The sequence below is a fragment of the Lontra canadensis genome, unplaced genomic scaffold, assembly GCF_010015895.1.
Source record: "Lontra canadensis isolate GAN:19392208 unplaced genomic scaffold, GSC_riverotter_1.0 scaffold1237, whole genome shotgun sequence".
Classification (NCBI taxonomy): Eukaryota; Metazoa; Chordata; class Mammalia; order Carnivora; family Mustelidae; genus Lontra; species Lontra canadensis.
Window position 1 is genome coordinate 1 of NW_022632221.1, and position 14,462 is coordinate 14,462.

Sequence of the window (14,462 nt, forward strand, 5' to 3'; positions counted from 1 at the left end):
CTGGGCAGAGAGAGAGAGTCAGGATCCAACCAGCTCAGTCCAATTCCACTCCAGCCTCTCCGCCTCATGGGCCCGCAGGATCCTGCTGCATGGTCATGCAACTGCTCAGGTGGGGAGGGAAGGCTCTCGTCCGAATCCCCAGGGCCACAGACTGAGGCATCGGCCTTCCTGTGACTGGTCCCAGAGGAAGTCGTGCTTGGCCCTCATCTCCAGGAAGAAGAACCTTGACCCCCGTCACTTCTCAGCAATCCTCTAAAGACTTAACATTAATGGGTACCAACTATGTGTCATCACTATGCTAGGGACGTTACAGGCATTGTCTTCATTTCCTCATGATAAAATTGAACAGATGAACACATCAAGGCGGAGAAGGGTCAGCTTTAGGTTAAAGCCCAAGGTCTCATAACCTGCCCTCTGCAGGTTTCGCCTCTCCTTAATTTGAGGCCATTAACTGCCAGTGATTGTCATGGAAGACATGTTCCTCATGAACTGTCGACAAGGAACATGCTCAACCCCAACCCAGGACTCTGTCCCGCAGAGACCTGGGTGACCATCTTGGGGCATCTGGGGCCAGGGAGTTACCTGGACAAAGTGGCCACAGCCACGAATCTCTCCAGGCTTCATGGTCAGTCAGCAGGACGTGCAGCATCTCTCTGCTCACTGAGTTCTGGAAAGTCTCAATGACCTCCTCGAGAAATCATTCACTCTCTAGATGGAACAAAAAAATGAAAGTTTTTAGTTTTCTCTTATTCCTGCTTCACTAAGGGAGAGAAGAAACCTGGGCTTAGCTGGAGGGAAACCACAGCACTAAACTGTGCTTTTATGGACTTGTTGTTGGGACGGAGTGGGGGGGCAGGGAAATAGGTGAGAGTCGGCGTAGGCAGGGGTATTGAGATCAACAGAATCAGTTCCTGCCCCGCTTTCGTATCTGATAGGCAGGGGCTTTCAGCTGGGACACAGGACAAGTGCCCTAACGTAGCCATGGGAGTCCGGGGGATGCTACGGGAGGGGAGGTTTTACCTGGAACTAACAGGTTCCAGGGACAGGGGACAGCAACAATACTTAAGGAGGACACACTCTGTAGCAGGCCCTGGCCCAAACACATAAACACATTCTATTTGATCTTCATAACCATACAAGGAAATACTCTCATTTTACAGGTTAGGTAAGGTAAGGCACTCCAGATCACACAGCTGGGAGGTAGCAAAGACCAGACCGGGGTCCAGGTCGTGGCCCACTGACCCTCACAGAGCACTCAGGCTGGCAGCCGGGTGAGAGCTGGAGGAAATGGCCTCTCTTGTAAAGCCCCACAGTCATCCTGAGCCATGCTGGAGGCTTGGACAGGGCAAGAGGGCAGGACCACGCTCCAAGGCTGCTGGTCTACCCCCTCCCCCCACCACGCCTCAGGATCCCTTTTTTCCCCTCCTTTCCCCTCTGCTCTCCCCCACCTCCCTCTGGACTGTCCTGGCCTCACTTCTGGGTCATTGATGGATTTGACGGGCAGCAGGGGAAGGGAGGAAGTAAGCACCTCAGCCATGACCCTCAGAAGACAAGAGGGAGGTGTCCCTACAGACTCCTGGGCTGGGGACTCCCCTTGACCTCTCTTGGGGGCTCAAGGAAGCTCTTCAAGGGACCGATTCCTCTGTGGGTGAGCTCAGCTGGAGGCATCCCCGCAATTCCAGGGATCATCCAGAGAAGTGGAAGGCGACTACCTGGGCTGAGCCCACGGGCTCCCGAGGTCATGGTGTCGCCGTAGCTTTCCCTACTGCTTGCGTCCGCGTTGCAGTTAGAAGGAGCTGTCGCTTCACCCCTGGGCAAGAGAGAACAAAACGTGGGGTCAGATGTGAGCCAGCGGAGGCAGCAGGCAGCAGTGAGGGGCCAGGTCTTGGGGCTTCCCTCTGGGATGGCGACAAATGCCAGGATGGACTTTACCCCGTGTGTGTGTACTGGCTCCTGCCGCTGCTATTGAAGGAAAGTTACTCACCTCACTCCAGCTCACTCCCAAGCCGAGTCAGGGTCCTGTCGCCTGTTGGGGCACAAGAAGAAGATCATCGGACGAGGCGACTGCCATCTGAGAAGTTACAGAAGCAATGAAACCAAACAGAAGAAAAGATGGGAACACGTGTTCTGGAAATTCCTTGAGGTCCGGAACGTGTGTTTACTGATGGGTAAGAGCTAATACTGATCGAGTATTGATGACAGGCAGGCTCCTGAGGTGGCCCCTCACTGAGTACCCACACACACTCCAGGACGGGAACCTGAGTGTCTCTGATCCAAATCCTGTGTTTGTGACAACTGTGCTCTACTCCGTTTAACATGCAAAGACTCTTATTCATGTACAGTGACCTTTGAACAACACGGGGGTTAAGGGCAATAATCCCCATCATCGTGCAGTAAAAACTTCACGCATAACTTCTGACTTCCCCAAACTTTTTTAAAGATTTCTTATTTATTTGACACAGAGAGAGAGACAGTGAGTGAGGGAACACAAGCAGGGGGAGTGAGAGAGAGAGAAGCAGGCTTCCTACTGGGCAGGGAGCCCCATGCATGGCTCAGTCCCAGAACCCTGGGATCCTGACCTGAGATGGAGGCAAACCCTTAACAACGGAGCAACCCAGGCGCCTCCTGACTTCCCAAAACTGAACTACTAAGAGCCCACTCGTGACCAGAAGCCTTACCGATAACACGAACTGCTCAGCAACACGCACTACGTATGTCCTATGTATTACGTACTGAATTCTTGCAATAGAGTAAGCCAGAGAAAAGAAAGGGTTAAGAAAATCAATAGTAAGGGGCACCTGGGAAATTCAGTCATTTAAGAATCTGCCTTCAGCTCAGGTCATGATCCCAGGGTCCTGGGATAGAGCCCCTATAACTGTCTCCCTCCTTAATAGGGGTCTGCTTCTCCCTCTCCCTCTGCCCCTCCCCCCTGCTCATGTGTCCTCTCTGTCAAATAAATAAATAAAATCTTAAAAAAGAAGAAAATCACAAGGAAGAGCAAGTACATTTACCATTTTGTACATATATTTAATGAAAAAATCTGCATATAAGCAGATCTGTGTTGTTCAAGGGTCAGCTGTGTAAGTATTTATTTGTAAATGACTCCTCTCCTTCCACAGCGTTGGCTTGCAGCACTAACCAGTCTCTGTCTCGATCAATTTCCTGGTGCCACAGCTTCCCACAGCCTGTGCCCTCCTTGCTTCTGCAAGATTCTTCATCCCACATGGCCTGGAGTCCTGCTGAGTCCTGGCGCAATCCCTACCGTCTTGACTGCGGATTCTCAAGCCTTCCCAATAATGCCCAGTCTTCTCTGCTGTCCTCCCCCAACTTTGAACCTTAGACTGCTTCTAATTCTTTATCTAAAGGAAAGTGAAAAGAACAATCTCTTTGTATAAAACTTTGCATTTTGCATTTGAGATTGTTACCTTAAGTCATTGCTAGAAGCACGATGACTAGGTCAGAAGCTATCAGCACATACACATTTTTTCATGCCTAGCGCCACACTGTTATAAAAAAAATTATACCAATTCACACTCACACTCACAGTACATGAGGGTGTCCACTGCTCTATTCTTAATGGTTCTTCGTAGTCTTTTGTAAAAAACACACCCTTATAGACAGAGAATTTCTTTTAGTTCTGTTTTTAGCTTGTCTTGGGAGACAAGGAAAGACAGGAAATGTTGATTACTCTTAAGCATTATTTTTTTAAGATCTTATTTATTTATTATTTGAGAGAGAAAGAGAGATGGAGAGAATGACTAGGAGAAGGGGCAGAGGGAGAAGCAGACTCCCAAATGAGCTGGGAGCCTGACGCGGGGCTCAATTCCAGGACCCTAGGATCATGAACTGAGCCAAAGGCAGACAATCAACTGAGTCACCCACGCACCCTAAGCATTGTTTTTAAGTTTATTTATTTTTTTTAGTAATCTCGACACCCAATCTGGGACTCGAACTCACAACCCCAAGATCAAGAGTCCCAAACTTTTCAGAATAAGCCTGCCAGGTGCCCCAGGTCCTATTTGAAGAAGGCAAAAGAGCATTTATCAGCTTTCCCTCCTGAGACCTGACTGAAATGATAGTAAAGGGACTTACAGGTATAAAAATAACTAATGATAAGAGTGACTCACATCTGTGGCCTTTGCTCTGCACTGGTAATTGCTCTACAACTTTACAAATAATAACCTGTCTTCTTCCAATAATCATGGAGTTGTACGTGTATCGTTTGCCTCCCTGTTTATAGATACGGAAACTCAAGTGCAGACTATATGACGTGCCCCAGGTCAGAAATCCAGTAAGTGATAGACTGGGTTCAAGTCTTCAAGGTCCTGCTTGCTGGACTCAAAGACCCCACACTGCCTCTCCTCATTCTGCTACTACTTTATTTTTTCTATTTTTTTATTATTTTCAAAAGATTTTCCTTATTTATCTGACAGAGAGAGAAATCACAAGTAGGCAGAGAGGCAGGCAGAGAGAGAGGGGGAAGCAGGCTCCCCGCTGAGCAGAGACCCCGATGTGGCCTTCGATAGATATCAGGACCCTGAGATCATGACCTGAGCCAAAGGCAGAGGCTCAACCCACTGAGCCACCCAGGCGCCCTCTGCTACCACTTTAAAAGGAGAATGTGTCCAACAGGAATCCAGAGGCTTAGACAAATGTTTGGAGGCAGATTGGGTGGAGTATTGATAGCTGAATAAAGAAGATCAGAGGGAACTCCCTTCAGAAAAACAGAGAGAGAACAAGTCAATAGGCAGCAAGAACGGTCTGCTACACAGAGCTGCGGAAAGGGAGACGGAAGCTGAGAGGCAGGTGGAGGTGAGCAGGAATAAGGTTACCAACCCCACACCCGACCCTATATTCACGGCAGCCTAAGTCTACACCAGATGGGGAAAATTCAAAAGTGAAATACTCCAGAAAAAAATACCTGTCTTCTGACACCTAAAGGGTCCTCATCCGATCACTCTACATGGAAGCCTGTCAGTCAACCTACCTCTCTCTTAGATACGGATGGGCAACCTGGGATCAGATACACAAGAAAGATGACCAGTTGGAAAGGGTGGCTAAGATCAATTGAAAAACGACTGCAGATTGGGCACCTGGCTGGCTGTTGGCAGAGCATGCCACACTTGATCTCCAGGTCATGAGTTCAAGCCCATGTTGGGCATAGAGCTTACTGAAAAAACAACACAACAAAAATCAACTGGACTTCATAAACCTTAAAAACAATACCAGAAAAAAACACATAATTTTGATTCTAGAAAATGATTTTTTAAACCTTGACCCAATGTCCTCAGGGAGATTAGAAAGGTGTTGTCTTCATAAAATGAGAACACGATGCACTGAAAAAGTAAAATAATAATAATAACAATAATAGACCAAGAAAGGGCTCTTGGGACTCAAAAAGTGATTGACAAACTAAAGAAGTCTAGGAAAAGGTTGGAATAGTCAAGGAAAACTTCCAGAAAATAAAACAAAAAGGTGACGGAAGAAATGGATCTAAATGAGGAATCACAAGTTACCAATGCTATCATTTCTTAGAAAATTACTTGAGAAAGAGCTGCAGAAAAAAAAAAAAGTTCATGTGTTTATGGGGTGGGGTAGAGGATAGTGACCGAGAAACCAAGAGACAGAAAGATGTGAGGTCCAGGAAACAGGAACATTAACATAGACAGAAAGGAACCCAAGGAATGCAGCTGGGCATGCAGCAGACGTAGAGAGCAACAGCCCAGAATGGAGTAAGAAGTGAAGAGTTGTGTGGGGAAGGGGGACCTATAATAATATAAATTATATAATATCTTATATAATGGACTTTTCAAAAGAAATTGAGGAAACATTGAAGGTAACAGTGCAAGGAGTAGAAAAAAAGGGCAATTAGGAATTCAGGAAAAACTAAAGCTGTACAAGAAAGCATGTACAAGAAAGAAAAAGAAGAAAGAAAAAGAAAGCATGTACAGGGGTGCCTGGGTGGCTCAGTGGGTTAAGCGTCTGCCTTCAGCTCAGGTCAGGATCCCAGGGTCCGGAGATCTTGTCCCACATCAGACTCCTTGCTCAATGGGGAGCCTACTTCTCCCTCTGCCTGCTGCCTCACTCTCACTTTCTGACAAATTAATAAGAATCATAAAAAAAAACCCACGTACAACCATATTTCACAAGTTAGCTTTACAGTAAACAATACTGAAAACATCACACATATGTAAACATTCTTCTATGATTTTTAACTTCTAGAACAAAAGAGACCATTTAAATATGAGAACCAAATGTGCTTGTTGCCAATATGTAAATCAAAGTACAATGGTAGAAGTTGGGAGCTGCAGCACTGAAGAGAGGAGGAGGATTAATATCCTCATTTTACAAAGTGAGGAGCCCAAAAATACCAGCTACAATTGAGAGGCTAGGAAATGAAGAGGTAAGAAAAAAGAAAGAAAGAAACAGAGGTGTAAGTAAATGGCTTACGACTAGAAAGGTTTCTAACTGAGGACATAAACTTAGTGATAGAATGATATTAGGACAAGGTGGGGAGGTGTGTAAGAAAAAGTATAAAAATAAGTGAAATCATTCTCTGCCCTAGTAAGAAATAAGTAGCTCGCTCATATTGCAATTTAAAAATCAAGGGAATGAAGTTAGCTATCGTGGTGGGTGACTACTGCTTTGCACCAGGCACCATTCTAAGTGATTTGGACGCATCGACTCATACATTAGTTCTCACCATGACTCTGTAAGAAAAGGAACTGAAGCCCAGAAAGGTTAGGTAATTGACCCAAAGCACCCAGCTAGTGCCAGAGCCGGAATTCAAATCCAGACTCCCTGTCTCCAGAGCCTACACGCTCACCTATTCTGTTCTCCTAGTGTAGGAATATCATATAAAGATACTGATTAACCACCTAAAGGAAAAGCAACACATTAAAAGTGATTGTTTTTAATTGGGAAAGTGGGTGAGCAGAGCCCTCGGGACTAATGGATTTGTTTTAACCATTTGTGCTTATTTGATTTCTTTTTTAATTTTAAGAAAGTGGAAGTCCCTTTAGAGCAGTGAGTAACAGCTCACCCCAATAATGGGCTGGTTTCTGGCACCACCGCGTTCAAGATGATGAGAACCAGTGGATCGGGTACCCATAGGAAATCAGCCTGACTCCCGATGTGACAAGTGGCAGCGTGGGAGAAACCTCGGTGGTTGATAAAGTAAGTTCTCTAAGAAAAGTGGGATGATAATGTAGGTTCAACGAGAATAATCAGCGTGAACGCCACCCTTCTACAGATATAGGGTCTAGCCATCCCTGCCCACCTGCGTGGCCCAGACAGGACACGGAGCCCTCCCATCCCCACCCCCCATCCCCACCTCCCATCCCCACCGGCTCTGGCTAATGCCTCTCCAGAGGCAGCAGGACAGAGAATCTCACCAAAGCGTCTCCCAGAATGGCTACAGCCAGGCTCCTCGGGCAGGGAGGAAAGGCGAGCCAAGGACAGGACCAGGTTCAAACTCCTTAGCCTGCCCCCGCCCCAGTTCCCTAATGATCCTGCTCCTGTTTTCCTCACTGTTCCCTGATTCTGTGTTGCCTTGGTCGGAGCACACTCAAGGACACCTTACTTCCCTGCTTGTCTTTTTTTTTTTCTTTTTTCTTTTTTAACTTTTATTTTAAGTAGACTCCATGCCCAACATAGAGCTTGAACTCACACAGGGCCCTGAGATCAAGAGTCACAGGTTCTACAGACTGACCCAGCCTCGAGCCCCTCCTTGCTTCTCATCACACCTCAGCCTCCAGGCCATTGTTTAGACTGTTCCCCCCCTCCCCGAATGCCTTTCCCCACCTTCCTCACCTTGTAAAAGTTTACCTGTGCTGAGAGGCCCCGCTCAACCACTGCTTCCCCTGCCATCTTCCCCATGGTCCATCTGGGTTCCCCTTCAGTGTGCGCTGTCCTGACTGCAGTCCTCTGTGTGACCTCCTCTGTTGGCTCTGAGCACTGGCGGGGCCCTGCCTATTCCCTGCCACACCTCCTGTTCCAGGGCCTCCCAGGGAACCCTGAGCTGGGCTCAGAGCCAAGGTGTGGGAGCACAACGTACCCAGCTCCACTCCCGCTGAGCAATTCCACTTGTTTTCTTGTCTGTCTTGATAAAAGCTTGTTGTGGCCAAGAACAAAGAAGACCACGCCTCAGATTTCACACGAATTACCCTCCTGATTTAATGTGCTTTGGACAGTCCTCCCAGATTTCTGGGCATTTCCATTTATTTCCTCATGTCTTCATGCTCCCGCCATAGTATTGTTTATGTGAAGAGAAAGAGGAAGAGGAAATTGCAGTAAAACATGGGTGTCCTGGGGCATCTGGGTGGCTCAGTGGGTTAAGCCTCTGCCTTTGGCTCAGGTCATGATCCCCGGGGTCTTGGGGTCGAGCCCCGCATCTGGCTCTCTGCTCAGCGGGGAGCCTGCTTCCCCCTCTCTCTCTGCCTGCCTCTCTGCCTACTTGTGATCTCTGTCAAATAAATAAATAAAATCTTAAAAAAAAAAGGGGGGGGTGGGAGGAAGAAGGGGAGGAGAAAGGGGAGGAGAGAGGGAGGAGTGGGAGGAGGAGAAGGAAAAACCAAAAGACTTGTACAAAATCAATCAATCAGTCAATCCCAACGGGACCTAAGCGTAAGCTAGAAGGAAAAAGCTTCAAATATCCTGGGGAAATTTTTTTTAAAAAATAATGTGGAGGTGGAGAAACTTTTCTAATCAAGATGCAAATTCCAGATGCCATAAAGGGAAAGCTTCAGTTATCTGCCCTATTAGCAGCTAAAAATTGCACAGGACACCATGAACAAAGTCAGACTGCAGTGAGAGGCCAGGAGGCCCCACCCGCAATCCATGGACCAGCAAAAGCTGAGCGCCCACGAAACACGACAGATCCTGGGAATCCCCATGAAAAGACTGAAGCCAAGTTCTTAAGAGATGGGAACAGAGAATCCCCAGGGAAGGGACTCACCCAGACTCACACGGTGGTCGGCAGGCAGGGCAGAAGGGAAGACCAGGCCTCCTGAAGCAGGTGTTTGGTAAGAAATGAGATTTTTACAACCCGAAGGCTTCTAGGTTTACCTCTGCCGGCAAACACACGGATCTAAGTTCATGCCCTTATCATCGACCCCAGGAGTCTACAGTTTGGTCTTTTCAGATTCGAAGGCCGGACCACGCTGCCGTGTGACACTTCTCACCCCCGTCCCTCTCTTCCCTCTGCTGCGAGCACACAGGCCGACCTCTTCTCTTCCCGCCCCACAGTGGGTGGAACAGAGGCCCCAGTGGGGGGCAGGGAGCAAAGCCCAGACATCTCCCTGCTCTGTCTCCCTGTCATGGTCATGGTCACGGTCATGGCACCCTGGGCCAGTCACTCCCTGTCAGGCCCTCAGGCACCCTGCAGGCTGCACACTGCGCAGACACTCAGAGACACAGTGGGGAACACAACCCTGAGTCCTTGTACCTCAAAAGGAAATCCTTTGCTGGGGGTGGCCCTGAGGCTCTGCCTCACCTGCCCTCCACCTGCTCTGCTTCCTCCCAAATTCCCCGAAGGCATGAGCACCCCGACATCCGCCTTCCATCTGGGGTCGCCTGCTCGGTCACACGTAGTCTGCAACACGAGCTGAGCGGTGTCCCCCTCCATCTCCACTGTTTTGGGGACACAGTGGGAGGGGAGAAGCAGTCGGACAAACCCGGCTGCAAATCCGGGCTGTGTCCCTGCTCTGCGGGGGACCTGGGGCTGGAGCTGCAGGTTCCCCCTCATCGACAAAATCGTGACAACACGCGATCCTTTCCTGACGGAGCTGTTTGGAGGGGGAGCCCACGGGCAGGGCCCCAGCCCCAAGCTCACCCAGACATCATCCTCGGAGCTGAGACACATCCAGGGGTTTGTGCCTGTGTGGACCCGGGTGTGTGTCTGGGCAATAACCACACACCGGGCCCAGATATATCGGGGACCTGAAGGGAAACTGAAAGTGTCCACGTCCCAGCAGCTCGGGAGGAAACAGACATGTCCGGGCCGGTCCCACTCACCTGCCCACCCTCGGCTGTCCTGACTCCCTCAAAGGACAAGCCCACACCTGACACGCCAGGTCCTTCTCCCCTCAGCCCTTCCTGCCACGGACACACTGTGGGACCCTCAGCAAATGTCTCCCCCACCCACTAACCCCCCCCCAGGGCTTGTTCCCAGCCCCTCCTCTCCGTCCCTCCCACCGCACCCCCCACCGCCATGCCTGCCTTATTCACCTTCCTGTCCCCAACATACCAGGTACTCACCGTGTACTTGCCATGCGGCAGCCGCTAAATGCCACCAGGGGCTTCCAGGCATTCGCTGATGCAGATCCTCCTGCCAGGAGCACCTGCTTCACCACCTGGAAAAATCAGGCTCGAACTTCAGAGCCCAACTCGAGCATCACCTCTTCTGAGAAGCCCTCCAGCAGCCTCCCTGGCAGAGTCCCTGTGCCCTACTCCGATCTCATGGCACCAGGGAGAAGGCCGAAATCCCCTTTTCTGGTCACCATGTCCGTGTCTTCCCTTCCACCATCGGGGTCTAATCAGGTCTCTCTAGACTTGTCCCTGATGCCAGGACAGCCCCAGGACGCCCGCCCTTGCTGGCCAAGTGCCCCTGGCAAGGCTGCAGACGCTTGCGGAAGACAGCTGAGGAACCGCTGCTGTTTTCAACAGTGGACAGAGCTGGGGGAGCACCAGGCGCTAGGTAGGCCCTGTCCACGCAGTCCTGTCTGGTTCCTACAGCAGCTCTGGGAGATACCGGCCCCCTGCACGGACACAGAAGCCGAGGAGGAAGGGCCGCACGGCTTGTGAGGTGTGCAGAGTCTGGACAGCAGTGGGCTTTGCACCTGCACACAGGGAAGCCAACCTGACCCACCCATCCAGGCAAGCGTCCCCGGGCATCGTGTCTCCTCCCCAGCGTTGAGGGAGGGACAGAGTGACAGAATGATGACCCAAGAATCGCACCCCAAGGTTTGTGATGATCACCCCGTGGGTGGCCCGGGAGTTCGGCCTGAATTGGCAGATGGGAAAGTCAGGTGGGGGACAGGTGGTGGCTTGGGTCCTGCAACTCAGGGAAGGAGCCGAAAGTCAAGGCCACGCTGACACTGGGACCTCGAACACGTGGTTGAAGTTCTGTTTCATCCACGTCGCCTTCCTCGGTTCCTTGTTGCTCGTTGCCGAGTGAACTCCCTTCCGCCCGATTGTATTTCCTTTCCCGAGCTGGCGGTTTGCCTGCCGCCCTGATGGAACCACCGTGAGATGCGGACCGCGACACGACATCCCAGGGAGCTGCGGCCCGAGGGTCTCATGCCTGTGTGTCATGGCCTCGCCGTGTGGACCTCGCCGGGCTCCAGGATCACGGCCCCGTGAGGCGGCGGCCAGGCTGGGCCTGCAGGCCCCTCAGGTGAAGATTCGGTGTCTCTGACCTGCAGGGACGAGTGCCGAGTCCTCCCCACCTGTGGACCCGAAAAATCGAGCGGCTATAACATCAGGCTCCTCTTGACCTCCAAGGATCACAAAGAAAGTCACCCAGGATGACCACAGTTCCAGAGTCGGGGTCTCGGGCAACATCTCTGGTCAATAAGCCATGTCAGCCCTCGGGGACGGTGACCCCGGCTCCCCGGGAGAGTCCCCCTCACACCGTGGAGGGAGATGTTTGGGCGATGCCACAGCACCATCAGACGGAGGCTGGGACAGTCAGCAGACGGGGGCTCGTGACCAGCACCCCCACCCCGTCTCTCCATCCCGTGGGGACGCGTGCTGGGCTTGGCCCTGCTGGAGCTTAGGACTCGTGTTTCAGAGCAAGGACCCCACCTGCCGGGTCTCCCTCTGTCTAGGGACTGGGGCGGGGGTGGCAGGAGTAGGGGCTGCAAACTGGACATGGGACACCGAGGACTTCTGAAGCCATCAGAGTGGCTGGCAGAGACCGACACCTGAGGGGACTGCGTCCATGCTGCCGGTACCTGGTCACTCATGGGACGTGGAAGGGGAGCCACGGGTTGGGGTCACTTGTGACCTGGCTGCCAGCATCACCCCATGGACACTTATTGGTCCTTGCACAGATCCCTGGTCAAATCCTACCCTGAGTAGCAATTGTCAACTTCAGGAAGGCTCAGAACTAAGTATGAAGACGACAAAATCACACGCGTCATTTTCTCTCATATTCCAAGAATTCTAACTTTATTATTTCTGGCTTTTCCATTACTTGTTCCTCCACCCGTCTCTTGACCCATTTCCCCTGTGTCCCCTTTAGTCCCTTCCCCTCACTGCCTGTCCCCTCCTTCCTTCTTCCAGGTTCCATGTTCCTTCCCCTCCTTGACTCCCCCTGCCCGTCCTGCATTAACCCTCCCTCCCTGGCTCAGCTTCAGAAATGCCTAATTCCTCAACACCCCATCCGAGCACCCCAAACCTTTCCCCCCTTCTAATAAGGCACCTCCATGTCTTTGTCCCACACATGTTCCGGCTCCCCGCCCTGCTCCGGGATCACGGAGGCAGGCCCTCCTTCAGACCTTCGTAGAACTCGGTGAGCTTCTCCAACTTGCTCTCCAGCTCCTGGGCCCGCCGCCTCATGTCTTCAGCTGACTCTGCCTTTGCTCCCTCTTGCAGGTTCATTGAGTCTTTCACAAGATCATACACATCTAACCCAAGAAAGAGAACTGAGAAAAGCCCACTCCTGACCCGGGCTCCTCTGGTCATTGTCAGAGCAGTGTCTCCAAAAGTGTTCTGCACCCGCCTGGCAGTTTGACCTGAGACAGACAAACCTCTCCTGAAGCGCTGGGCCTGGACAGCCAGCTGAGGGTTCCGCCTGGCTGCCCTGATGGCACGAACATTAGTTGCAAGGTCGCTCAGGTCTTCATATAAATCACGTATTTGGGGAAAATAGTCTATGCAGTCATCCAGAAACTTTTGAAATACCTCGTCTTCATCAGTGTCACTCAATATCGGGCTATTTGCTTCGTCTATGGAGGAAGACTCGCTGGACATTTCCATGGAGCTGGCACACATTCCGGTCACAGACGATGCTACTCCCAGCCCCGCTGAAATTCCTGACACTACCAGACAGGCCACTGCTGCATAAGGCGCCAGAACAAGACCGAGGATGCTCAGGACACCTGACGCGACAGCAGTAGAGTCGGATGCTACGCTGACGATGGTGGCGTCCCTGTGTACCCTGTCCACCTCATCTGCGAGCTCACGGAGCTTTCTTATGCGCTCCTCAATCTTGAGTTTCAACTCAGGAAACTGATTTAGAAACCTCTCCCTAGCCTGCTGCTTTTTGGCCTCCAGATCCGTGGATCCTTGCAGCTCGTTCAGACATTCACGAAGGGCTTCTGCCTCCTCCCTGTAACAGGGAAGGTCAAGGGATTAGGAGAAGCTTATCTGGAAAATGGGCTCCATTAGATCTAACCTACATACACCACAGAACTTTTACTGTAAATCAAATGGAAAAGAGTGTTACAAATGCAAAGAATCCTTCCTGCAATGTTGCACACGTTCCACACACTGCTCACGTTCCATAACACATCCCAGTCAGGGAGTAAATAAGTCCGTGTCATCCTCAGAGGCTCTTAAATAGTGGCTATTGGAGGAAGATGGCCTTGCAGTCAAGGACAGGTCCCCACCAGCACCCCCGACCTCACAGGTGTCACCAGCCTATCTCACTCCTTAGGTGGTACACCAAGGCCATGTGCAAGTTTACGACACCTCTTAAAGATACAGGAGACTTCGCGAACCTTCTCTATGAATCACACAGCCAGAAATGACCTGCATTCTGGCAGCTAGCAGAGGAAGTACTTTCCTCTTTGGTGGGGACCTTTGAGGCTCAGAATCCCTCAAGGGTACACAATCGGCAGCTTCCCCCTGTGGAGCTGGAAGTTGTCACAAAGTCACACTGCCTCCTATTGGTCTGGAGCTGCTCTGTGTAGAAGAAAGGCGCTTCCAAATGGTAGTCAAGACCCCCAGATCCCAGGCAAGGTATGGAAGAAACACCCCCTATGGCCCCGTATGTCTGGTGGTGAGGAGATCAAAGGAGGGAGGGAAGAAATGTCCCCTTTCCCAATCACAGGACTTCTGCTAGGTCCCTGGTCTCCTCAAGTTTGTGCCCTAGAGCTTCCCTCAGTCCCAGACCCGCTGCCCAAGCCTACCTAGTCCTCCAACCTAGAGGCCCCCTTGTCCATCCTGATGGTCATCTCTGGCCCTGGTCCAAGCCTCCTGGCACCTTGGACAGGATGACTGCCCTTCGTTCTTCAACTTTCACCTCGCCATTCACACGAAGGCCCTGGCCACGATCTTCTCAGATTGAATTACTGTTCCCACGGAACAAATGCCCAATCTGACACTCCCAGACACACAGACCCAGAGAGCTCCAGGGCTGGGCAGAGAGAGAGAGTCAGGATCCAACCAGCTCAGTCCAATTCCACTCCAGCCTCTCCGCCTCATGGGCCCGCAGGATCCTGCTGCATGGTCATGCA

At 51.2% G+C, this 14,462-nt stretch overlaps 1 protein-coding gene and 1 long non-coding RNA gene across 2 annotated transcripts; both read right to left on the reverse strand.

Moving 5' to 3' along the window:
* Window positions 1-1,538: 1,538 nt before the first annotated feature.
* LOC116863452 lies at window positions 1,539-9,167 on the reverse strand. The gene is made up of 3 exons (XR_004381827.1): window positions 8,957-9,167; window positions 1,985-2,026; window positions 1,539-1,810 (listed from the first exon to the last, which is right to left on the reverse strand). It is a non-coding gene; the product is annotated as an uncharacterized LOC116863452 (long non-coding RNA).
* A 3,307-nt stretch (window positions 9,168-12,474) lies between these two features.
* LOC116863453 (apolipoprotein L3-like) lies at window positions 12,475-13,333 on the reverse strand (the record flags this gene model as incomplete). Its single annotated transcript, XM_032850901.1, has 1 exon — window positions 12,475-13,333. A coding segment is annotated over one exon (859 nt), but the record flags the coding sequence as incomplete, so codon positions are not given.
* Window positions 13,334-14,462: the final 1,129 nt, after the last annotated feature.